General features: G+C 43.5%; 2 protein-coding genes across 7 annotated transcripts in view; both read right to left on the reverse strand.

Moving 5' to 3' along the window:
- On the reverse strand, positions 1-6,956 carry LOC121963133 (H-2 class II histocompatibility antigen, A-Q alpha chain-like). The gene is made up of 4 exons (XM_088073664.1): positions 6,659-6,956; positions 6,231-6,491; positions 3,013-3,297; positions 1-545 (listed from the first exon to the last, which is right to left on the reverse strand). Exons 1-4 carry the CDS (start codon positions 6,720-6,722, stop codon positions 424-426), a joined length of 732 nt encoding a protein of 243 aa, XP_087929790.1. The 5' UTR covers positions 6,723-6,956; the 3' UTR covers positions 1-423.
- The window catches only part of ctc1 (CTS telomere maintenance complex component 1), a 26,766-nt gene continuing 9,377 nt past the window's right edge, over positions 6,837-24,225 (reverse strand). For 3 of the 6 annotated variants that reach the window (XM_088073659.1, XM_088073660.1, XM_088073656.1), the window contains 13 exons: positions 23,510-23,624; positions 22,897-23,311; positions 22,352-22,441; positions 19,119-19,256; positions 18,918-18,967; positions 18,517-18,765; positions 18,159-18,227; positions 17,788-17,947; positions 15,257-15,312; positions 14,474-14,630; positions 14,224-14,338; positions 8,155-13,661; positions 6,837-6,997 (listed from right to left, as the gene is read on the reverse strand). In XM_088073659.1, coding sequence (XP_087929785.1) covers positions 13,570-13,661; positions 14,224-14,338; positions 14,474-14,630; positions 15,257-15,312; positions 17,788-17,947; positions 18,159-18,227; positions 18,517-18,765; positions 18,918-18,967; positions 19,119-19,256; positions 22,352-22,441; positions 22,897-23,311; positions 23,510-23,624 — 1,706 coding nt within the window. In that variant the 3' untranslated portion in view covers positions 6,837-6,997; positions 8,155-13,569. Of the gene's footprint in view, positions 6,998-8,154; positions 13,662-14,223; positions 14,339-14,473; positions 14,631-15,256; positions 15,313-17,787; positions 17,948-18,158; positions 18,228-18,516; positions 18,766-18,917; positions 18,968-19,118; positions 19,257-22,351; positions 22,442-22,896; positions 23,312-23,509; positions 23,625-24,225 lie in introns of those variants that run through there. The other 3 variants (XM_088073658.1, XM_088073657.1, XM_088073662.1) reach the window with 3 other exon arrangements.

A 24,225-nucleotide genomic window follows, 5' to 3' on the forward strand; every position in this document is an offset into this window, starting at 1 on the left:
TTTCTTTTGTTCATGTTTTTATTCCGTTTTTGTTGAATTTTACATCAGAAACCAAAGACATGGATCAGTATATCCACACGTGACATTAAAACACCCACACAAACACGGAAACAACAGCAAGAGATTATTTCAGAGATTATAATTCATCAGCTGAGCCAAACATCGACCTCAAAATCTACGACGTGAGCGTGAGAGTATGACAGAAGGACAGTCCTCAGAGAGGACAGAGACGCTGCAGCAGGTTTAAAATCAGCAGAGACACAAACCCGAGGCTGTTCTACCGAGCACGGTCAGTTATCTGAGGAGACACCGGCAGGTATTTTTACATCGGTACACGTTCCCGCGGCGATGACGTTTACTCTGACACGCGACCCGGAAACCTCCGAAAACAGCCCCTTTGATGACATCATCAGCCGCAGCCAATCAGCTGCACTCGTTTCCTTTAATGAGGAAGAAGGTTCCAGCAGCCACACCGAGCAGACCCACAGTCAGACCCAGTCCACAGAAAACTGCAGGTCCAACCCCGGCCTGGGTCTTCTCCACATCTGGACACAGAAGACACAGAAAATATATATGAACCTACACATCTGGAGACAATAAACATGGAGACAGTTAACACGGAGACAGAAAACATCTGGAGACAGTAAACATGGAGACAGAAAACACGGAGACAATAAACATGGAGACAGTAAACACGGAGACAGAAAACATGGAGACAGTTAACACGGAGACAGTAAACATCTGGAGACAGTAAACATGGAGACAGAAAACATGGAGACAGAAAACATGGAGACAGTTAACACGGAGACAGAAAACATCTGGAGACAGTAAACATGGAGACAGAAAACATCTGGAGACAGTAAACATGGAGACAGAAAACATGGAGACAGTAAACATGGAGACAGAAAACACGGAGACAGTAAACACGGAGACAGAAAACGTGGAGACAGTAAACACGGAGACAGTAAACATGGAGACAGAAAACATGGAGACAGTAAACACGGAGACAGTAAACATCTGGAGACAGTAAACATGGAGACAGAAAACACGGAGACAGTTAACACGGAGACAGTAAACATCTGGAGACAGTAAACATGGAGACAGAAAACATGGAGACAGAAAACACGGAGACAGAAAACATGGAGACAGAAAACATGGAGACAGAAAACACGGAGACAGAAAACACGGAGACAGAAAACATGGAGACAATAAACATGGAGACAGAAAACACGGAGACAGAAAACATGGAGACAGAAAACATCTGGAGACAGTAAACATGGAGAAAGTAAACATGGAGACAGAAAACATAGAGACAGTAAACATGGAGACAGAAAACATGGAGACAGTTAACACGGAGACAGTAAACACGGAGACAGAAAACACAGAGACAGAAAACACGGAGACAGTAAACATCTGGAGACAGTAAACATGGAGACAGAAAACATGGAGACAGAAAACATGGAGACAGTTAACACGGAGACAGAAAACATCTGGAGACAGTAAACATGGAGACAGAAAACATGGAGACAGTTAACACGGAGACAGAAAACATCTGGAGACAGTAAACATGGAGACAGTAAACATGGAGACAGAAAACATGGAGACAGAAAACATGGAGACAGTAAACACGGAGACAGAAAACATGGAGACAGTTAACACGGAGACAGTAAACATCTGGAGACAGTAAACATGGAGACAGAAAACATGGAGACAGAAAACATGGAGACAGAAAACATGGAGACAGAAAACATCTGGAGACAGTAAACATGGAGACAGAAAACATCTGGAGACAGTAAACATGGAGACAGAAAACATGGAGACAGAAAACATGGAGACAGTAAACATGGAGACAGAAAACACGGAGACAGTAAACACGGAGACAGAAAACGTGGAGACAGTAAACACGGAGACAGTAAACATGGAGACAGAAAACATGGAGACAGTAAACACGGAGACAGTAAACATCTGGAGACAGTAAACATGGAGACAGAAAACATCTGGAGACAGTAAACACGGAGACAGTAAACATCTGGAGACAGTAAACATGGAGACAGAAAACATGGAGACAGAAAACACGGAGACAGAAAACATGGAGACAATAAACATGGAGACAGAAAACACGGAGACAGAAAACACAGAGACAGTAAATATGGGGACAGTAAACATGGAGACAGAAAACACGGAGACAGAAAACATGGAGACAGTAAATATGGGGACAGTAAACATGGAGACGGTAAACACGGAGACAGAAAACATGGAGACAGTAAACATGGAGACAGAAAACATGGAGACAGTTAACACGGAGACAGTAAACACGGAGACAGAAAACATGGAGACAGTTAACACGGAGACAGTAAACATCTGGAGACAGTAAACATGGAGACAGAAAACATGGAGACAGAAAACATGGAGACAGTTAACACGGAGACAGAAAACATGTGGAGACAGTAAATATGGAGACAGTAAACATGGAGACGGTAAACACGGAGACGGAAAACATGTGGAGACGGAAAACATGGAGACAGTAAACATGGAGACAGAAAACATGGAGACAGAAAACATGGAGACAGTAAACACGGAGACAGTAAACATGGAGACAGAAAACGTGGAGACAGTAAACACGGAGACAGTAAACATGGAGACAGAAAACGTGGAGACGGTAAACATGGAGACAGAAAACATCTGGAGACAGTTAACACGGAGACAGTAAACATGGAGACAGAAAACATCTGGAGACAGTAAACACGGAGACAGTAAACATCTGGAGACAGTAAACATGGAGACAGTAAACACTGAGACAGTAAACGTGGAGACAGTAAACATGTGGAGACAGTAAACATGGAGACAGTAAACATGTGGAGACAGTAAACATGGAGACAGTAAACATGTGGAGACAGTAAACACGGAGACAGTAAACATGGAGACAGTAAACGTGGATCAGCTGTCCTTCAGTCCCTCAGCCGTCTCTCTGTCTGTCTGTGTTGAAAGTGGTTGTAAATAAAGTTGTCTCACCCCAGATCCTGGTCTGTGGTTGGTCCAGGGACACGTGTCTCACGGAGCAGCTGTAGATGTCTCCCAGCTGTGGGACGAAGTCCAGTCTGGAGAACTGGTTGAAGGTTCCGTCTTTGTTGAGGAGGGGGACGTTGGTGCTGGTTCCTTCGGTGACGTTGCGTCCGTTCTTCGTCCAGGAGAACTTGACAGGAGCCGGATAGAAACCCGTCACGAGACAGATCAGCGTGTTCTTCTCCGTCAGCTCCACCTCGTCTCTGGGGTAGACGATCGGACTGGACGGAGCGTCTGAACAGAGACACAGTCAGATTAATTCAGGGCACCTGTGGGGTCTTAAAAGTCTTTAAAAGCCTTGAATTAACATGATCAAAATACGGCCTTGAAAGTCTTTAAAAGCCTTGAATTTAACATGGTCAGAATAAGGCCTTGAAAGTCTTTAAAAGCCTTGAATTTAACATGGTCAGAATAGGGCCTTGAAAAAGTCTTGAATTCATTAACAGCATTTTGAATTCATTTGCAAAGGTCTTGGATATTTTCGTTGTCCTCTCACAGCGCCGTTGCTCGGTTCGTGTCCGGCTGTGTTTCGGATGCCGGTGATGGTCGCCGTTGTTCCGCCCGCCTCTCTGCTCAGCAGTTGAGGCATCTCAGTGTGGCGTCCCCGAGTATACGAGACAATAACCTTCTGTCTTTAAGGTGATAACGGCGTGAATTCATCTGAAGGATATGAAGACGGAGAGGACGTCTTCACTGTCACAGGGACAGGGGACAGCTGTCTGCATTAGACCCATTAAAAACAGCAGTGACATGTCTTCTGCCTGCACCTGGGTCCGGAGTGCCGACAGGTGTGTTCACCTGACGCACGTTTCTGATGTGGAGGGGAAACCATAGCAACAAGGTGAGCGTCAGGTGTTTGGTAACCAGGGCAACCTGATGGAGGACGGACCACTGGAACTAGACAGAGGTGGAACAGCGAGGACAACGTGGCACCGGATGATGTTTTACTAACGTCCTGTAAAGACGCGTCTTCCTGTCCCGACGTTCAGGACACGTTCAGGGCGAATATGATAAAACATTGTTATGCAGCCGTGTTAAAGTCCGGGCGAAGTGATAATTAAACGTGTTCTGAGTTTGTCACATCACAGAAAGATTAAACACCTGACCAAATCTGAATGACCAAAAAAATCGCAAAAGTATTTAAAAGGTCTCAAATCGTGAAGAAACGCTCAGTATTCTCTGATCTGAAACGCTGGGGGCGTGTCCGCTGGAGGAGCGGAGGCCACGCCCATTCACGGGACTATGCTAATGACGCTGATGGTTTTTATACCGCCTCGTGGTCGGGGGCGGGGCCATGCTGAGTGTAGCTCCAGTCATGAGATACGGTTTCAGGCCCAAACAGTCGACCGTCTAACTCCACAGTTCAGTACTTTAAAGTAAAGATCTTTGAAACATTTACAAATGCGTATACGTATGCACAGTTTATCACAGATTTAGGGACAATATTTAGTTCAAACCTTCATGATGCTGAAATTCAAAATCATACTCGAACACGTACGTTTACATGAAAGAGGTGAAACTGAAGGAAGCTTCCAAAAACGGTGGTAAACTAACCGGCGCCTTCCTGCTCCACAGAAATAACTGTTGGATCACTGAAAAGCGTTTTTCGTGCTCAGCGGTGTGAAGATGTGCACATTTAAAGAGGTGACAAACTAAAGACGCAAAGCAAAACTGAGGGCTCAGTCACGCCTGAACTGTGTATTAATATTTATATTTGAACTACACTACAGAATGAGCCTCACTGCATTATATTTATATTTTAAATTATTGCCTGTTTTTTCCATCACTAACAAAAAGACGTTTCCACCAGAAACGGGTTCACGAAAAAGCAGAAAATAAAATGTTTGACTCTCCAGACGTTCCTGGTGTGCAGGATGCACATCCTCCCAGAAGCTTCACATTTTTCTGCTCTTTTTATCGATTGGAAGAATTAATAAGGATGCTTCGTATTTGTCATCACTGCTGGATTACAGCTGGTTATGATCAATAAACCAATAATCAATAATGAGACTTACATTAAGGGTTCGGGGGTTGATGATATTCTAAGTGTCAAATGTAATCAAATCTGTGATTTAACATGTTTTTAATGAAATAACACACAACAAATACTGAGTGAGGAGCGACTGCCTACATGGACTTATGGGGACAGTAAAGGACGTCGACTGTGGACGTGGGGACTGACCCAAAAAGACGGAGACCCACTGAGACAGAGTGAGATTTATAATGGTTTACACTGTTTTTGTTCAACTGTATTTGTTTATATATATATATATGTGTGTGTGTATGTATATATGTATGTATATTTATTGTTAGTGATGTGATTTTACTTTAAATCTTTGTTTTGGGGGAGGTGGGTGGGGCCACGCTGGTGGATCCTGAATCACTGGTGGAGATGTGTAAATGTGGCAGCGTGTTTATTTCGGTTGTCGTTTTCGGTCACGACTGTAACATATAAACACACAGAGTTAAACGCGGCGGTTCACGGTGCGTATTTTTACTAACTGTGCTGTTTCCTCTCCTCTCTGAGGAAGATCAGCATGGACGCTGTGTAACGTCCTGCTGTGGACGGGGCCACAGTTAATCGTATTTTAACCACAGAAAAATGTCAGTATCGCTGTACTATCAATGTTTTTCTCAGTGGAGCGTTTTTGATAGAAGAGGCCGTCTGACGGTGGAAATATTCTAAAAAAAGCGTACACTCAAACTCGATATTTATACTTCATACCAAAGACTGAATGCAGAGTTTAATTACATGGACGTGAGGTTTTCTACCCTGAAGTTACTGTAAATGAACAGCTGTGATTTGTTCGTGATGTGTCCTTAACAACGACCCAGGAGCAGCTGTTGCCATGGTAACAACTAATGGGGATCCAAATTAACAATAAAGCCAATCCTGTCTTACGTCTACTAAATAAACCCAGATAGTTTATTCTGAAAGATCAAACTTGTTGCTCGTGTCCACGATCTAATATTTTAATATTTCATGTATTTGATGCAACTTTTTATTCTCAGTGACTCGAGTTTCCACTTTAAAAATGATGCATTCAAAAATCCCAAATTAGTGCTTAAAAACACCAGAATACAGGAAACTGTCTGACAGTCAAAACCTCAGTTTAATGGAGAAAACAAATGAAGGAGACAGAAGTCTGAGACATGTTTGTCTTTACCTCGTTCCAGAGGAAGGTCCTTGAAGCGTTTAAGGTCATTTCCCAGGTTTGTTTTGCAGACCTGTTGAGCACCCACAGCTTGATCATAAGCTCCTTCTGGATAGCTAATAGGATCTATGAAGCTGGGCTGAGGGTACTCTGCGCTCTTCTTGGTGAAGTCTACGTACATTATCACTTCACCATCCAGACTGTACATGAACTCTTTATCAGAGTCTGCATCAGTCTGAGAACAGCCAACGATATTAATCTCCTGATGAAGAACTGAGGACAGAACAGAGACACAATCAGCTGACTGTTGTTCACACAGGAAACAAACATCACCTTTGTTTGTTTGTTTGTTTGTTTGTTTGTTTGTTTGTTTGTTTGTTTACAAAGGTCAGAGGTGTAAATGTGGCTGAAAGACGACTTTAACAGAGACAGAAACTTACCTTCAGCTGAGACACAGAGGACACCGGAGAGGACCAGGACCACCAGGACCACCTTCATCTTCATCTGCTCTGTCCCTAAACCTGTCTGAGACTCTGTAGACCTGAACCCGTCAGTGAGTCTGTAGACCTGGACCCTGAGAGGACTGACAGAGACTCTGTAGACCTGAACCTGTCAGAGACTCTGTAGACCTGGACCTGTCTGAGACTCTGTAGACCTGGACCCTGAGAGGACTGAGGGAGACTCTGTAGACCTGGACCCTGAGAGGACTGAGGGAGACTCTGTAGACCTGGACCCTGAGTGGACTGACGGAGACTCGAGCAGCAGCGGAGCTGTAAACACTGAGCAGCCAATCAGAGAGCAGAGATCACATGATGTCATCAGTGTCCAGGTAGAGAGCAGCTGCTGCTCACAGCAACTTTAACTCAGACCAGACGATCAATAATCAATACTGAGTTCATCCAGCCTGCTGTTGGAGGGTTAGCTGATTTGTTTTTGTGGTTTTAGTTAGAATAGTGAGATTTTCAAAATAATGTTTTTAAATTCAAGAAAAATTTAAATTCTGAAAAAAAAAACTGTCCGTCCAGCTTCATGTCCAACGTTTCAGATGTGATGAAAGACGCTTTCTGTTAAAGTTAATGAACATGAAAACATGAAGACAGATGTAGAGAGAAGAGATAACTGATTATTACTGAAGTGAAGAAATATGAAATAATTCAGTTTTGTCCTTAAAATGATGCGTTCATGATGTGCTGCCTCTGAGCGGAGGATCTGACCACACGCTTTATTCTCTCAAGCTCTTTACTTTAGTTTAGTTTAATTTAATTCATTTAATTTACTTTACTTTACTTCAATTTACTTCACTTTACTTTAGTTTAATTTAGTTTAGTTTAGTTTACTTTAGTTTAATTTAGTTTAGTTTAATTCATTTAATTTAGTTTACTTTAGTTTAATTTAGTTTCGTTTAATTTAGTTTAGTTTAGTTTACTTTAGTTTAGTTTAATTTAGTTGAGTTTAATTTCGTGTACTTTCGTTTAATTCAATTTATTTCAGTTTAGTTTATTTCAGTTTAATTTAGTTTAATTTAATTTAGTTTAATATAGTTTACTTTAGTTTAATTTATTTTAGTTTAGTTTAGTTTAGTTTAATTCATTTAATTTAGTTGACTTTAAATTAATTTATTTTAGTTTAGTTTGGCCTAATTTAATTAAATTTAGTTTAATCTAGTTTAGTTTAGTTTAATTTAGTTTAATTTAATTTAGTTTAATTTAATTTGGCCTAATTTAATTAAATTTAGTTTAATTTAATTTAGTTTAATATAGTTTACTTTAGTTTAATTTATTTTAGTTTAGTTTAGTTTAGTTTAGTTTAGTTAAGTTTAGTTAAGTTTAGTTTAATCTAGTTTAGTTTCGTTAAGTTTAGTTAAGTTTAGTTTAGTTTAGTTAAGTTTAATTTAGTTTAGTTAATGGAGAACAAAAACTCTGATGGTTCAACATACAAACACAAAGATTTCGGAGGAGCAGCTGAAATCTGCAGGAGAGAAACTGCTGGTTTAACACCAAACTGTTCACATTTAAACTGGTTCCAGTGACAGAGGTCCTCTGATGTCCCAGTATGAACAGATCCAAACTGGTTCGGGCTCGCTCACACGGATGACCCGAGCGCTCGAAGCGAACAGCGCTCGTTCACGAGCTTATTAGCCACGCTGCTTATGTGCATCACGTGACTTCCTGTGGGCCCAACAGATAAAAAAGTGGTAAAAAGACGACGTCGCTCTGATTATTTAACTTTGTTCTGTTATTACAAATATTTGTTAAAATCCAAAAACAAGCATGAAGCAGCTGCTGCTGATGATGATTTCTCACTGACCTCCATCTTCTCTTTCCCACCTGGAGATCAGGACACGCCCACTGATGACATCACACCAGGTCAATGAAAAAGAGTCGAAACAGGACATGAACGAGCTCGGCCTGATGGACCTTTTTTTGTCGTAGACGGCGTCGGACTGTGACGTCATTAAATAAATCACGTGGACGCAGAATGTTTTTCACTTTTTTACTGAATCGTCTCATTACATCATTTCTTCGGTCAAATCTCACCTGAGCGACGCGACACTGACGCCACGACCTCCGGTCGCTCTGCTCCGTCAGGACAGACAGAAGCTGCATCCATCTCTGTATATATATCTAATGTTTAGCATCAGTGAGAGTACAGACACGGTGCTGCATCCATCTCTGTATACATATCTTTAGCGTGAATGAACACCGTGTTGGTGTGAAGAGTTTCTGTCAAACTGCAGAGGACTCACTGAACATTTAGAGTCCAGCTGCTGTGAAATAAATAATCAATAAATAAACGATGAGCTGGTTATGAATCCTGAAGCTGCTCGAGAAGCAGCTGATCATTTTAGGACGACATCAGAGACATCAGAAACACGAGAAATGTAGGAGAGTTTTGGGAAACGCTGACGGAGAAGAACATCAACATAACCGCTGATAATTAACCTCTGAACGAACGTATGTATTAACTATATTTCTCTTTAAGTTTTTGCTGCGTATTAAATTTCTCATGTAAACTTTGATGCATATTTTGTTTTTGATAAAGTTAATATTTTGCCAAATTGAAGTTTTAACAGGTTTTCTCCTGTTGTCTGTCAGCGACAATAATGTCACTAAATCACTAAAATTAAAATCAGCATCCTCAGACTAAATCTCAGGTGTTTTATATTTTAATGTTTATATTTTGATATTTCAGGAGGATTTACTGACGCTGTGGACCTGAGTACAGTTTTGTCTTCTTGTTGTTGTGTCAGCACGCTGTGACTGTACTCAGTGTTTGTTCAACCTTTAGTCTAATTTAACGTTTATTCGCAGCGTCCCCTTAGACATGGAAAACCTCTACGGGTCATGGAAATCCACAGGCTCATTTTCCAGGCCTGGAAAACTCAAGGAATTAGTAAAATCCTTTAAAACTTTGGAAAACTCATGGAATTTAATTGGGTCTGATTAAATTTAATGTTTCGGTAATTTGTTTTTGTGTCGTTCATCTATAACGATCATGGAAATTCATTATAAATCCTGGAAAAGTCTGGAAAAGTCTGGACATTTTGTCAGTGTGTGCGAACTGTGTCAGTGACTCGTGGTTTAAAGTCCGTCCTCACGTATCCTAATAATTAATAATCCTGTGATGTTTCATCAGTTTGAGGAGTTTCCTCGTCACGTGTGACGGTCGCATATTAACCCTTTCCTCTCCAGGCCGCTCTGAGCGGTTTATCATCAGCTGGCTGAAGGTGCAGTCTGTTCTGGTCTGAGAAACGGGTCCGTGCAGCCGAAATATTCACCGATCTGACGTCAGATCCACCAACAGCTCACACTCAGACTCACACCGACAGAGAGAGGTTCTCAGCTTTCTGTTGACATCGGAAATGTGACCTGGGACAGTGTGCCGTACATCAAAGGTTAAAGGTCAACAAAAGTTTGAGAAGACGAGAGAGCACAGAGGGACAGAGACTGCTGTCCGCTGCTTGTCCTCGAGTCTTTTCGGGCTTTAAAACTTTATTTATCATCTGATTGTGTTGAGGACAGGAAGTGACTCGATATGTGACACAGAGACTTCCGATTTAATATTTGTGTTTATATTATTTATAATATTTTCCTAAAAGGTTTTGTCTTTATTTTCATGTTCTGCAGCCGTGAGCGATGCATTGTGGGAGAAAAATTAATATTACAACGGAAAATGTTTACAAATAAAACGACTCATGAACAGAAAATATTATTTAAATCATTAAAAGACAGTTGGACACAAAATCTTCTGAGATGAGTTTATTCTGTGAATAATTTAATATTTAATCATTTTAAACGGTGTTTGTGTCTCTGCTGCTCAGTTTGATTTAAAGACGTTTGGATCAAAGTTCGTATCGTCCTGATGACGACAGCAGCTGTGACTCCGTAACGTTTCGTTTCTGAAACAAACACGTTTGTTAAGTGTTGAACTGGGAAACTTTGAGTCCCAGTTTCCTCTTCACCAGCAGAACCAGTCTGACCAGCTGATGCCTTCAGGAGTCTCTGTAAATCCGGGACTTCACCTCCTCTGACTCCGAGCAGCAGCTGAGACTCGTGAGGACTCTGAGGTTTCCTGCAGCACCTGAACGCAGCGGAGTCTGCGGAAAGTCCCGACTCCTGATATCAGCAGCCAATCAGAGGCAGAGCTGCTGATGACTCATCAGTTACCAGGAGAAGAAGTTTAGTGCCGATCAGCAGGAACACGAGGACAGACAGGAGTCCACCGGGTGACCTTTGACCCTACAGGAGTCCACCAGGTGACCTTTGACCCCTACATGGGCTCACAGTCTGAAGATGTTCTCACGTTCTGATCGAACATCATCAGTCGTTTCTGTTCACGTCATCGTCCGGTGTGATGTCATCGTCCTGCGGAGAGCGGTGTGATGTCATCATATTTCGTCATGTAACCATCAGGTCCTGCAGACGCGTGGATGACTGACGGTCGTGAAGAGTTTCGCTGACGACACGCTGACTTATTTGTCCTGAAACGATCGGACTTCCTGTCGGCTGCAGACGTCTCTGATGTTCACAGGAAGTTGATCACATAATAACGGATGAGACGTGACGACCGTAAAGTCGACCTCCGCAGGATCACGATGATGTCACAGACTGAAGTTTAGGGTTTATGTGATTTTGGGACGTCTCAGCTGAAAGGTAACCACGGTGACAGAGACGCGGCCGTATCTCCTCGGCTCGATCTCGGTCATGTGATCAGAGACGCAGTCAGAAATTTAGGATCTCAGTGACGACTGCTGTTACCACGGACGACGACTGACCGACCAATAGAGACGCAGCAGGAAGTGATCAGCGTCTTTCTGCTACATGCTAACAGATGCTAATAAGTACTCCGAGTTCTCGTTGCCGAGTCGTCCTCTTTTCCACGACGGCGTCCACTTCCTCCTCCTCCTCTTCATCAGACTTTATTCACACATATTAAACGCAGCTGCAGCGAGAGATACATCCTGTTTACATTTCTCTCAGAGCGTCACAGCGGCGTGGATGATGACGCACGCTGACGAGGTTTCGGCGTGGACAGACGAAGGTTGCGGGCTGTGATTCGGTGGATGATGTCATCAAACAGCCTGCATACATTGAAGATTAACGAGTTAACGAGTTCATTAGATCTGTGTCTTGAAGCCGATGAGACCGATCAGATCTGAACGTCCGCACGATGTAAACATTACAGCTGCAGCACTAGAGGTCAAAGGTCAGCTGACTCCTCCGTTACCTGCAGATGAAGTTCACTTTTAATTAGTTTATTAACTCTTTCAGAATAAAAGATCCTTTCTGAGTGTTTTTACCTTTTCTTGTCTGTACGCTTTATTTGGAAAAGTTCACAGATAATTAGTGTCATTAGTAAACATTAATATAAAGTCGATGATGATTCTGTGTGAACATGAAGACGCAGCTGAACTGAGCAGCAGAGGAGACGAGACGTCAGTCTGTCCTTCCTGCTGCTGCTGGTCATGTGACTCTGCAGCGTCTGAGTTCAGCTGTTTTCTTCTTCTCTGGTTTCCTTCAGACGCCTGAACGCGGCGTCTCTGGAAAGTCCCCGCGGTTTACTTTCACTTCCTGTTCAGTCAGCAGCCAATCAGAGGCAGAGCTGCCGATGACTCATCAGTCACCAGGAGAAGAAGTTTGTCTCTGAGCGGAGACGGAGACGAGGAGCTGAGACGTCCCCTACGGCTTCAGCAGGTACCTGCACCTGTTTCACCTGCTCAGGTGTCTGACTCAGGTGGAGGGACGTGACACCAACTGATGAATATGAACTTCAGACTCACTAAGACGCCAAATTAATTTAGCCGTTAAAACAGGACTCAGATTATAATCTGGACACTTTAACGCTGCAGAAACGCGACAAACAATCATATTTTTAATCTTCTCAGTTTTTATTCAAACTTAAATATTAAATAATATTTGAATTATTATCTTCAAACACTAAATGTGTTTAAAAAGACTTTAAAAAAGAAAGTTACTCAAGTTCTACATGAAGTTTTTTAAATTAATTAATTTTCCCAGAATAATCAAACTGTGTTTTTATTTAGATCTTAAGTAACGTTTATTTTTATTCCAGGGTTCCCACGGTCATGGAAAACCTGGAAAAGTCATGGAAAATCAGAAACTTTTCACTCTCTAGGCCTGGAAAAGCCATGGAACCAGTAAAAGTCATTGAAAGTTTTGGAAAAATCTTTTTTGTGAGTTAAAGTTAAACATGTTGGAGATGTTTTAGTGATAAACAGATTTCTGCAGTGAGAAAAGAATCAGCTGAAATAAAAACTGGACATTTTCACATTAATCTGAGTCAGACTCAGTCAGTTACTCATGTCTGCTCAGCCAATGAAAAAACAGCTGCTGCTTGTGTCAGCTGTTGCTAGGCAGCCGGGTGTTGGTGTTGAGGAGCAGCAGAGAGTGAAGGAGCTACAGCGCCTCCTGCTGGATCATCATCATCATCATCATCATCATCATCATCATCATCATCATCATCATCATCATCATCATCGTCTGCAGGTAACAAACTCACCTGCAACCACAGCTGAGCGTCACATCATGTGACACTACAGCCAGTCATCACCATGACAACAACATCAACAACAGCATCAACAATAACAGCATTCTTTTGACTGTGTTGACTCAAGTAAAAAGCTTATTTTTTATTCTATCTGACTCTGGTGGGGCTGTCAGGCGTGTGTTGCCATGACAACAGGTAGGTGTGAAATAACAGCAGAAACAACTAAAGATTTAATAAATTAAATCAACAGATTCAACATTAAACTCCAAAATCACTTCACAAACTGAACATCACATCCAGGATGCACCTGGCTCCGCCCCTTCCTGTCTGAGTCCAGGTGAGTTCAGTCGGAGCTGAGGTGCAGACAGGTGAGCTGTAGAGGAGGAGTCACTCTGGTGATGAAGTCTCTGTCTCCTCGACTGAACCTCTTCACCTCTGAAACAAACAACAGGAACTCCATCACCACGGTAACAGCTGCTGCAGTGTCGACCTGGTCGGATCACCACGGTAACAGCTGACCTGGGGTCAGTCCCTCAGAGTCCCTCTGAGGTCACAGCATTGTTGGACTGTAACTGAGTACTTTAACCCTGAGGTACTGAAGTACTTGTACTGTACTGAAGTACTTTATTCTGCTGATGAAATACTGCAGTTTTTACTCTACAGACTTTAACAAACAGTATAAAATTTAAACATGCAGCTGAACAAAGATCCAAAAAACATCTGACTGTATTTAAAAACATTTAAATAAAAACTTTAATTATTCCAGATTAAAATGATGTCATTTTTACTGTAAGTACCTCTTCTGATTGTACTGTAGTGATACTTTTACTGTAACAAATACTTCACAGTGTGTATCAATACTTTTACTCTGATTACTCTGAGAATAATTCCTAGGTGATGATGTCATCAGGGACGATGTCATCAGTGATGAGGTCATCAGGGACGATGTCATCAGTGATGAGGTCATCAGTGATGATGTCATCAGTGATGTTCTTACCTTGTGCTCGCTGGTTGTTGTGTTTCCTGCAGGTGAGAGAGAGCTGACGACACACAGCGTCACTGCCGCACACACACAACAGGAAGTGCAGCAGAGGGTCCTCAGAGTCACACACCTGCACAGGTAAACACACACACACACACACACACACACACACACACACACACACACACACACACACACACACACACACAGTCTGTGACTGGTCCAATGACCGCAGCTGTGACGTCTAACAGGAAGTGGTACTGACCAGGCTCCGCCCCCGGGGATAGACTCTGACATGACCTCTGACCCTGAGCGCTCTCTGAAGCCCCTCCCACAGAGAATCAGCCAATCGCAGCAGAGGACGAACCAGCGCACCTGAGAACCAGACATGAGCCTCACCTGTCCCATCGTCCACCACCAACCTGTAACACACACAGATACACACACACACACCAACACACACACATCAATACACATGCATCAACACAAACACCAATACACACACATCAATACACACGCATCAACACAAACATCAATACACACACATCAACACACACACAAACATAAATACACACGCATCAACACACACACACACACACACACATCAATACACACACAACACACACACACACATATCAATATACACGCATCAACACACACACACATCAACACACACACACACATCAATACACACACATCAACACACACACACACACACATCAACACACACACAAACATCAATACACACACACACACACACACACACACGCATCAGCACACACACACACACACATCAATACACACACATCAACACACACACACACACACACACACATCAATATACATGTATCAACACACACACACACATTAACACACACACACACACACACACACACACACACACATCAATACACACACACACACACACACACACACACACACACACACACACACACATAGATACACACACACACACACACACACACACACACACACACACACACTCTCTCTCTCTCCACAGGTCCATGAGTAAATGAGGAATTCTTACTTTGCTTTGGACTGAAAGACGGACGAGTTGGACGGACACTGAGAGCTTGAACAAGACTGACAGAGACAGAGAGACACATCAGTCAATGAGAGACGTGAAGACACTTAATGTCCCCTACTACCCACTACTGTCCTGTGTATAGAGGTGTACCTGTGTGTGTGAGGTGTACCTGTGTGTGTAGAGGTGTACCTGTGTGTAGAGGTGTACCTGTGTGTAGACGTGTACCTGTGTGTAGAGGTGTACCTGTGTATAGAGGTGTACCTGTGTGTGTGAGGTGTACCTGTGTGTGTAGAGGTGTACCTGTGTGTAGAGGTGTACCTGTGTGTAGACGTGTACCTGTGTGTAGAGGTGTACCTGTGTGTGTGAGGTGTACCTGTGTGTGTGAGGTGTACCTGTGTGTAGAGGTGTACCTGTGTGTGTAGAGGTGTACCTGTGTGTGTGAGGTGTACCTGTGTGTATAGAGGTGTACCTGTGTATAGAGGTGTACCTGTGTGTAGAGGTGTACCTGTGTGTGTGAGGTGTACATGTGTATAGAGGTGTACCTGTGTGTGTGAGGTGTACCTGTGTGTATAGAGGTGTACCTGTGTATAGAGGTGTACCTGTGTGTAGAGGTGTACCTGTGTGTGTAGAGGTGTACCTGTGTGTAGAGGTGTACCTGTGTGTAGAGGTGTACCTGTGTGTAGAGGTGTACCTGTGTGTGTGAGGTGTACCTGTGTATAGAGGTGTACCTGTGTGTGTAGAGGTGTACCTGTGTGTGTGAGGTGTACCTGTGTGTGTGAGGTGTACCTGTGTGTAGAGGTGTACCTGTGTATAGAGGTGTACCTGTGTATAGAGGTGTACCTGTGTGTGTGAGGTGTATCTGTGTGTGGGGTGTGCCTGTGTGTAGAGGTGTACCTGTGTGTATAGAGGTATACCTGTGTATAGAGGTATACCTGTGTGTGTGAGGTGTACCTGTGTGTAGAGGTGTACCTGTGTGTATAGAGGTGTACCTGTGTATAGAGGTATACCTGTGTATAGAGGTGTACCTGTGTATAGAGGTGTACCTGTGTGTGAGGTGTACCTGTGTGTAGAGGTGTACCTGTGTGTAGAGGTGTACCTGTGTGTGTGAGGTGTACCTGTGTGTGTGAGGTGTACCTGTGTGTGTGAGGTGTACATGTGTATAGAGGTGTACCTGTGTGTGTGAGGTGTACCTGTGTGTGTGAGGTGTACCTGTGTGTGTGAGGTGTACCTGTGTGTGTGAGGTGTACCTGTGTGTAGAGGTGTACCTGTGTGTGTAGAGGTGTACCTGTGTGTGTGAGGTGTACCTGTGTGTATAGAGGTGTACCTGTGTATAGAGGTGTACCTGTGTGTAGAGGTGTACCTGTGTGTGTAGAGGTGTACCTGTGTGTAGAGGTGTACCTGTGTGTGTGAGGTGTACCTGTGTATAGAGGTGTACCTGTGTGTGTAGAGGTGTACCTGTGTGTGTGAGGTGTACCTGTGTGTGTGAGGTGTACCTGTGTGTATAGAGGTGTACCTGTGTATAGAGGTGTACCTGTGTGTAGAGGTGTACCTGTGTGTGTAGAGGTGTACCTGTGTGTAGAGGTGTACCTGTGTGTAGAGGTGTACCTGTGTGTAGAGGTGTACCTGTGTGTGTGAGGTGTACCTGTGTATAGAGGTGTACCTGTGTGTAGAGGTGTACCTGTGTGTGTGAGGTGTACCTGTGTGTGTGAGGTGTACCTGTGTGTAGAGGTGTACCTGTGTATAGAGGTGTACCTGTGTATAGAGATGTACCTGTGTGTGTGAGGTGTACCTATGTGTAGAGGTGTACCTGTGTGTAGAGGTGTACCTGTGTGTATAGAGGTATACCTGTGTATAGAGGTATACCTGTGTGTGTGAGGTGTACCTGTGTGTAGAGGTGTACCTGTGTGTATAGAGGTATACCTGTGTATAGAGGTATACCTGTGTATAGAGGTGTACCTGTGTATAGAGGTGTACCTGTGTGTGAGGTGTACCTGTGTGTAGAGGTGTACCTGTGTGTAGAGGTGTACCTGTGTGTGTGAGGTGTACCTGTGTGTGTGAGGTGTACCTGTGTGTAGAGGTGTACCTGTGTGTGTAGAGGTGTACCTGTGTGTGTGAGGTGTACCTGTGTGTGTGAGGTGTACCTGTGTGTGTGAGGTGTACCTGTGTGTAGAGGTGTACCTGTGTATAGAGGTGTACCTGTGTGTAGAGGTGTACCTGTGTGTGTAGAGGTGTACCTGTGTGTAGAGGTGTACCTGTGTGTGTGAGGTGTACCTGTGTATAGAGGTGTACCTGTGTGTGTAGAGGTGTACCTGTGTGTGTGAGGTGTACCTGTGTGTGTGAGGTGTACCTGTGTGTAGAGGTGTACCTGTGTGTATAGAGGTATACCTGTGTATAGAGGTGTACCTGTGTATAGAGGTGTACCTGTGTGTGTGAGGTGTACCTGTGTGTAGAGGTGTACCTGTGTGTAGAGGTGTACCTGTGTGTGTGAGGTGTACCTGTATATAGAGGTGTACCTGTGTGTAGAGGTGTACCTGTGTATAGAGGCTGTGGCACAGTGTGCAGCTCCACTGCAGCTGCAGGAACAGGAAACAAACCATGTGACCTTTGACCTGACCCACAGTGCACCTCTGCTCCCTGCTCGCTGACCACACACCCAGCTGCATCATGGGAACTGGAGGAGGCGGCGCCGAACTGACCAGAAACACAGCGATCAATAATCCATCAGTACACACACTGATCAATAATCCATCAGTACACACACTGATCAATAATCCATCAATACACACACTGATCAATAATCCATCAATACACACACTGATCAATAATCCATTAATACACACACTGATCAATACACAAACAGCAAACATCTATGTTATTGATCTGTGTGTGTTGCCGTGGTTACCTCCGATCTCCCAGTGACATCACAGTTACTGAGCTGACAGGAAGGAAGCTGCAGTACACACCTCCTGACCTACACACACACACACACACACACACACACACACACACACACACAGAGAATCGATCAATCCATCAGTCAATGGATCTATTGATTGATTGATTGATCAGAGGTCAGTGAGTCACAGAGAAACATTGTGTGTTTTTAGTTTGTCAATGAGATCAAAACATTCATGTTTACTGTAATAATACACTAAAATATACACAAAAAAAGTTACTGTGTTACTGTGTGTGAGTCACTGTGTGTGTGTGTGTGTGTGTGTGTGTCAGTGTGTCTGTGTGTGTGTGTGTGTGTGTGTTACCTGGACTCTCTCCTCTGGACAGCAGACAGTAGCAGTGTGTTGCCAGGCAACAGGCCAGGTGGGTAGGGGGTGTGGCTTAAGTCCAAGTAAACCTGAAGACTCTTTCCACTGCGGTCACACACTGTGAGCCGCACACCTGAACACACACCTGAACACACACCTGAACACACAACTGCAGTGGAGTCAGTGGCCCTGTTGTTCAGACTGATCCTTTCACACACCTGAGCCTGAAAACACAACACCTCTGACCTACACACACACACACACACACACACACACACACACAGGTGATATTAATACATTTATAACTTTTTGAAAAAATTAAATATTTATGTTTTTTTTATTTACATTTTTTTAAGAAGAAAAGAAGAAAAAGGCAAATTAAGGACTGATGAGTTTACCTGCAGTCCAGCACGTCAGAGACAGACAGGACGGAGGACGGGGACACAACCTGAAGACACACAGACAGAGAGACAGAGAGACAGAGAGACAGAGAGACAGAGCTGCTGATGTCACTAAAGTTTATACTGACTGATGCTGGATCCATTACTGCTGATTATTGATTATTGATTAGTCTTTCTGTGTGTGTGTGTGTGTGTTACCTGTGAGCAGGTGTGCAGCAGCAGTGGGCGTGTCAGAGTGTGGAACCTCCAATCAGGTTGGACCTGGAGGGTGGAGTCAGTGTGAAGATCCATCCCCCTCCTCCCAGAGACTCCACAGCCAATGAGAACGCTCGGATCCTGACCAATCAGAGGTCAGAGGTCAGAAACCAAACACACAGGCTGTTTTCGAAACCACCTACTACACGAGCAGTACGTACTAATTTGGTCAAAATGTAGTATGCAGTGTGTATGCAGTATGTAGTGTGTAGTATGTAGTATGTAGTATGCAGTATGTAGTATACAGTATGCAGTATACAGTATGCAGTATGTAGTGTGTAGTGTATAGTATGTAGTATGTAGTATGTAGTATGCAGTATGCAGTATGCAGTATGTAGAATGTAGTATGCAGTATGCAGTATACAGTATGCAGTATGTAGTGTGTAGTGTATAGTATGTAGTATGTAGTATGTAGTATGCAGTATGCAGTATGCAGTATGTAGTGTGTAGTATGCAGTATGCAGTATGCAGTATGTAGTGTGTAGTGTGTAGTATGCAGTATGTAGTGTGCAGTATACAGTATACAGTATGCAGTATGTAGTTTGCAGTATACAGTATGCAGTATGTAGTGTGTAATATGCTTTAGCATATTTGTCCCTCATGTATCCCTTCAGCTATCAGGCTGAAGGGATACATGAGTTCGAGTATCGGTTGTGGCCAGGTTGATGTATTACTCCACAGGCTTTCTGGACCACACGTTTCTTCCAGAGGGAGCTCAGGTCCTTCAGCTGGACTCCAATAATCTTGGAGCAGACATTCACTATGTGGTCCAGGCTGTCCCTGTCCTTCACAGACAATCCAGTAAACCAGCAAATGAAAGAAAATGTGAAAAGACTTTCAGTTAAAGAACGACAGAAACAAGATAGAACGCCCTCAGAGACACTAAAAGAGTTCAGCTGACGCAGCGAGTAGATCCTTTGTTGACCACGTTTCACTATTGACTCTGAACAAACTTCAGGTCAGAGTCAAACACTGTAGTACCAGGTACCTGTACGAGTCAACAATGTATACATTTACACCAAGGATGATGCTAGCTTCAGGTGAAGGCCCAGTATGCAGTATGCAGTATGTATGCAGTATGTATGCAGTATGCAGTATGTAGTATGCAGTATGTATGCAGTATGTATGCAGTATGCAGTATGTAGTATGTATGCAGTATGTAGTATGCAGTAAGTATGCAGTATGTAGTAGATAGTATGCAGTATGTATGCAGTATGCAGTATGTAGTATGCAGTATGTATGCAGTATGTAGTATGCAGTATGTATGGAGTATGTAGTATGCAGTATGTAGTATGTATGCAGTATGTAGTATGCAGTATGTATGCAGTATGTAGTATGCAATACGTATGCAGTATGTAGTATGTATGCAGTATGTATGCAGTATGTAGTATGCAGTATGTAGTATGCAGTACGTATGCAGTATGTAGTATGTATGCAGTATGTATGCAGTATGTAGTATGCAGTATGTAGTATGCAGTACGTATGCAGTATGTAGTATGCAGTACGTATGCAGTATGTAGTATGTATGCAGTATGTAGTATGTAGTATGCAGTATGAATGCAGTATGCAGTATGTATGTAGTATGTAGTATGCAGTACGTATGCAGTATGTAGTATGTAGTATGCAGTATGCAGTATGTAGTATGTATGCAGTATGTAGTATGTATGCAGTATGTAGTATGCAGTATGTATGCAGTATGCAGTATGTATGCAGTATGTAGTATGCAGTAAGTATGCAGTATGTAGTAGATAGTATGCAGTATGTATGCAGTATGCAGTATGTAGTATGCAGTATGTATGCAGTATGTAGTATGCAGTATGTATGGAGTATGTAGTATGCAGTATGTAGTATGTATGCAGTATGTAGTATGCAGTATGTATGCAGTATGTAGTATGCAATACGTATGCAGTATGTAGTATGTATGCAGTATGTATGCAGTATGTAGTATGCAGTATGTAGTATGCAGTACGTATGCAGTATGTAGTATGCAGTACGTATGCAGTATGTAGTATGTATGCAGTATGTAGTATGTAGTATGCAGTATGAATGCAGTATGCAGTATGTATGTAGTATGTAGTATGCAGTACGTATGCAGTATGTAGTATGTAGTATGCAGTATGCAGTATGTATGCAGTATGTAGTATGTATGCAGTATGTAGTATGCAGTATGCAGTATGTATGCAGTTTGCAGTATGTATGTAGTATGCTAACAAAGGCGAAATCCACAGTATGCCAGAAATACTCAGATGTCATACTGATACTGAAAAAATCCTCGGTCTGCATCGCCTACAGTTTCCCACAATGCATTGTGGGTCGAGCCCAGCCATCACACAGCTGGACAGACCTAACCCACCAGATGGGGTCCTTGTTTTACTCCCAGTGAACGGCGGTTTACCAAAACCAGACACAGCTGCCTCCTGCTGGGCTGCAGGTCGAGGGCTTCTGCATCAGGCAGATATTACTCCAGTATAATTCGGGTATTACTCTGGTATTTTTTTGAGCGATGACAGCAGTCAGACGGGATTTCCTCGCTCTTCAAACACTGATACAACACACTTCTTTGAAGTTCATGTTGAGACTGACGGTGATTTACAGTCTAAAGACTGTAGTCTAGAGACAGTCTACAGACTAATTACGTTCATCAGAAAGAGTCTGCTGTGTATTTACGTTGTTCTGAAGCAGGAAAAGAAGCATTAAGGGTTAAACAGGCGTGCGGTCAGCAGTCTCCGTGTGATGTGAGGATCCCTAAAATAACATCTGTACAGAGGTGAAGCTCTGATGGGCTGACTGACTGATCTGAGAGCTGTTACGATGGTTTGGTTTATCGATGCAGTTTGACAGAATCGCTCAGATTTATATTCAGCAGCAAAACGATAAAATGCTGATAAACATCAGAATTCATTTAATGAAGCAGAACAGAAACCACAGATCGCCTTAAAATAATATCTGATATACTATTTCAAATATAGTATATTTGAAAAGTTTACACTGTGATCAATACAATAACGCAAGCATACTGTAAACATACAGAGAAACAGATGATAAATAAAACCCTGAATGAACGTGCTGCGTCTCACCTGCTCTCTCTGCAGGTGAGACGCAGCTCAGCTCCAATGAACCTTTTAACTGATGTGAAGCCCCACCCCCTCTGTGACATCATCATGGGGTGTGTTTACCTGTGTGTTCACAGCGACGAGTCTGTAGAAACATCCAGACTGAAGGACAGGAAACCACCGAGCTGACACACCTGACAGCTGCAGGGACACCTGTAGTAACACACAGAGACATACACACACACACACACACACACAGAGACACCATTACAGATATACACACACACACAAAGACACACACACACACAGAGACACCGTTACAGATACACACACACAGACACACACACACACACACAGAGACACCATTACAGATATACACACACACACAAAGACACACACACACACAGAGACACCGTTACAGATACACACACACAGACACACAGACACAGACACACACACACAGACAAACACACACAGAGACACACCGTTACAGATATATATACACACACACACACACACACACACACACAGACACACACACACACACACACACACACACACACACACACACACACACACACACAGACACACACACACACACACACACACACACACACACACACACACACACACAAACCTCACAGCCCTCTGACCACCAGGTGACTTACCTTCTCCTCCCTCTCTGGCTCCGCCTCCCTGTCTGTCATTGGTCTATTCTTAGGGTCCCGCCCCCAACCGACCACTGGACCAATCACATCAGCTCTAGCAGAGAAGCTCAGCATCAGTCCCGCCTCCTCTTTCTTTAACCCTGCCCCAATGTTCCTCCAAGCCACGCCCTCTTTCTGCTCAATCCGGATCACCACGGAAACGCAGGAGACACTGGAGACACCAGGGACACTGGAGACACCAGAGACAGAGACCCTGGAGACGCTGGAGGAGCCACGGTCTTCTTCTTCTCTCCTCCTCTTCCTCCTCCTTGTGATGTCACCTCCTGACTTCTCCCCCTTCTGCTGCAGGTGAGTAACCATGGCAACAGATGGGCTCAGGATGTGGAGGTGGTCCAGAGAGAACTGCAGGTACACACTGACACACACACACACACACACACACACACACACACACACACACACACACACACACACACACACACACACACACACACACTCAAGGTGATATTGATTCACTTCAAAAATCAAAAAGAAAAAGCTGGTGGTCAATCACTCAATCACACACATAATTGTGTGTGTGTGTGTGTGTGTGTGTGTGTGTGTGTGTGTTTACCTGCAGTGTTTGTGTGTGATGTATTGGTCCTGGTCCAGGTGTTGATATGAGGGGAAATCTGATTGGAGGAATCTCTCCGTTACCATGACGAACTGCTGGACACACACCAGACAGCCTGCAACACACACACACACACACACACACACACACACACACTGAATACTGCGAGAGCTACACTGATTCAGTGTGAGCTCTCTGACTCTCTCTGAGCTCTCTAAACTCTGACTCTCTGTGACTCTCTTTAAGCTCTGTGACTCTCTGTGACTCTCTCTGAGCTCTCTGACTCCCTCTAAACTGTCTGACTCTCTGTGACTCTCTTTGAGCTCTCTCTAAGCTCTCTGAATCTTTTTGAGCTCTCTAAGCTCTCTGAGCTCTCTCTAAACTCTCTGACTCTCTGTGACTCTCTTTGAGCTCTCTGACTCTCTGTGACTCTCTCTGAGCTCTGACTCTCTCTAAGCTCTCTGACTCTCTCTAAGCTCTCTAACTGTCTCTAAGCTCTCTGACTCTCTCTGAGCTCTCTGTGACTCTCTTTGAGCTCTCTGACTCTCTCTGACTCTCTCTAAGCTCTCTGACTCTCTCTGAGCTGTCTGACTCTCTCTGACTCTCTCTAAACTCTCTGACTCTCTCTAAGCTCTCTGACTCTCTCTGACTCTCTAAGCTCTCTGACTCTAAGCACTCTGACTGTCTCTAAACTCTCTGACTCTCTGTGACTCTCT

Source organism: Plectropomus leopardus, chromosome 23, assembly GCF_026936395.1.
Source record: "Plectropomus leopardus strain MGB_pleo_1.0 chromosome 23, ASM2693639v1, whole genome shotgun sequence".
NCBI lineage: Eukaryota > Metazoa > Chordata > Actinopteri > Perciformes > Serranidae > Plectropomus > Plectropomus leopardus.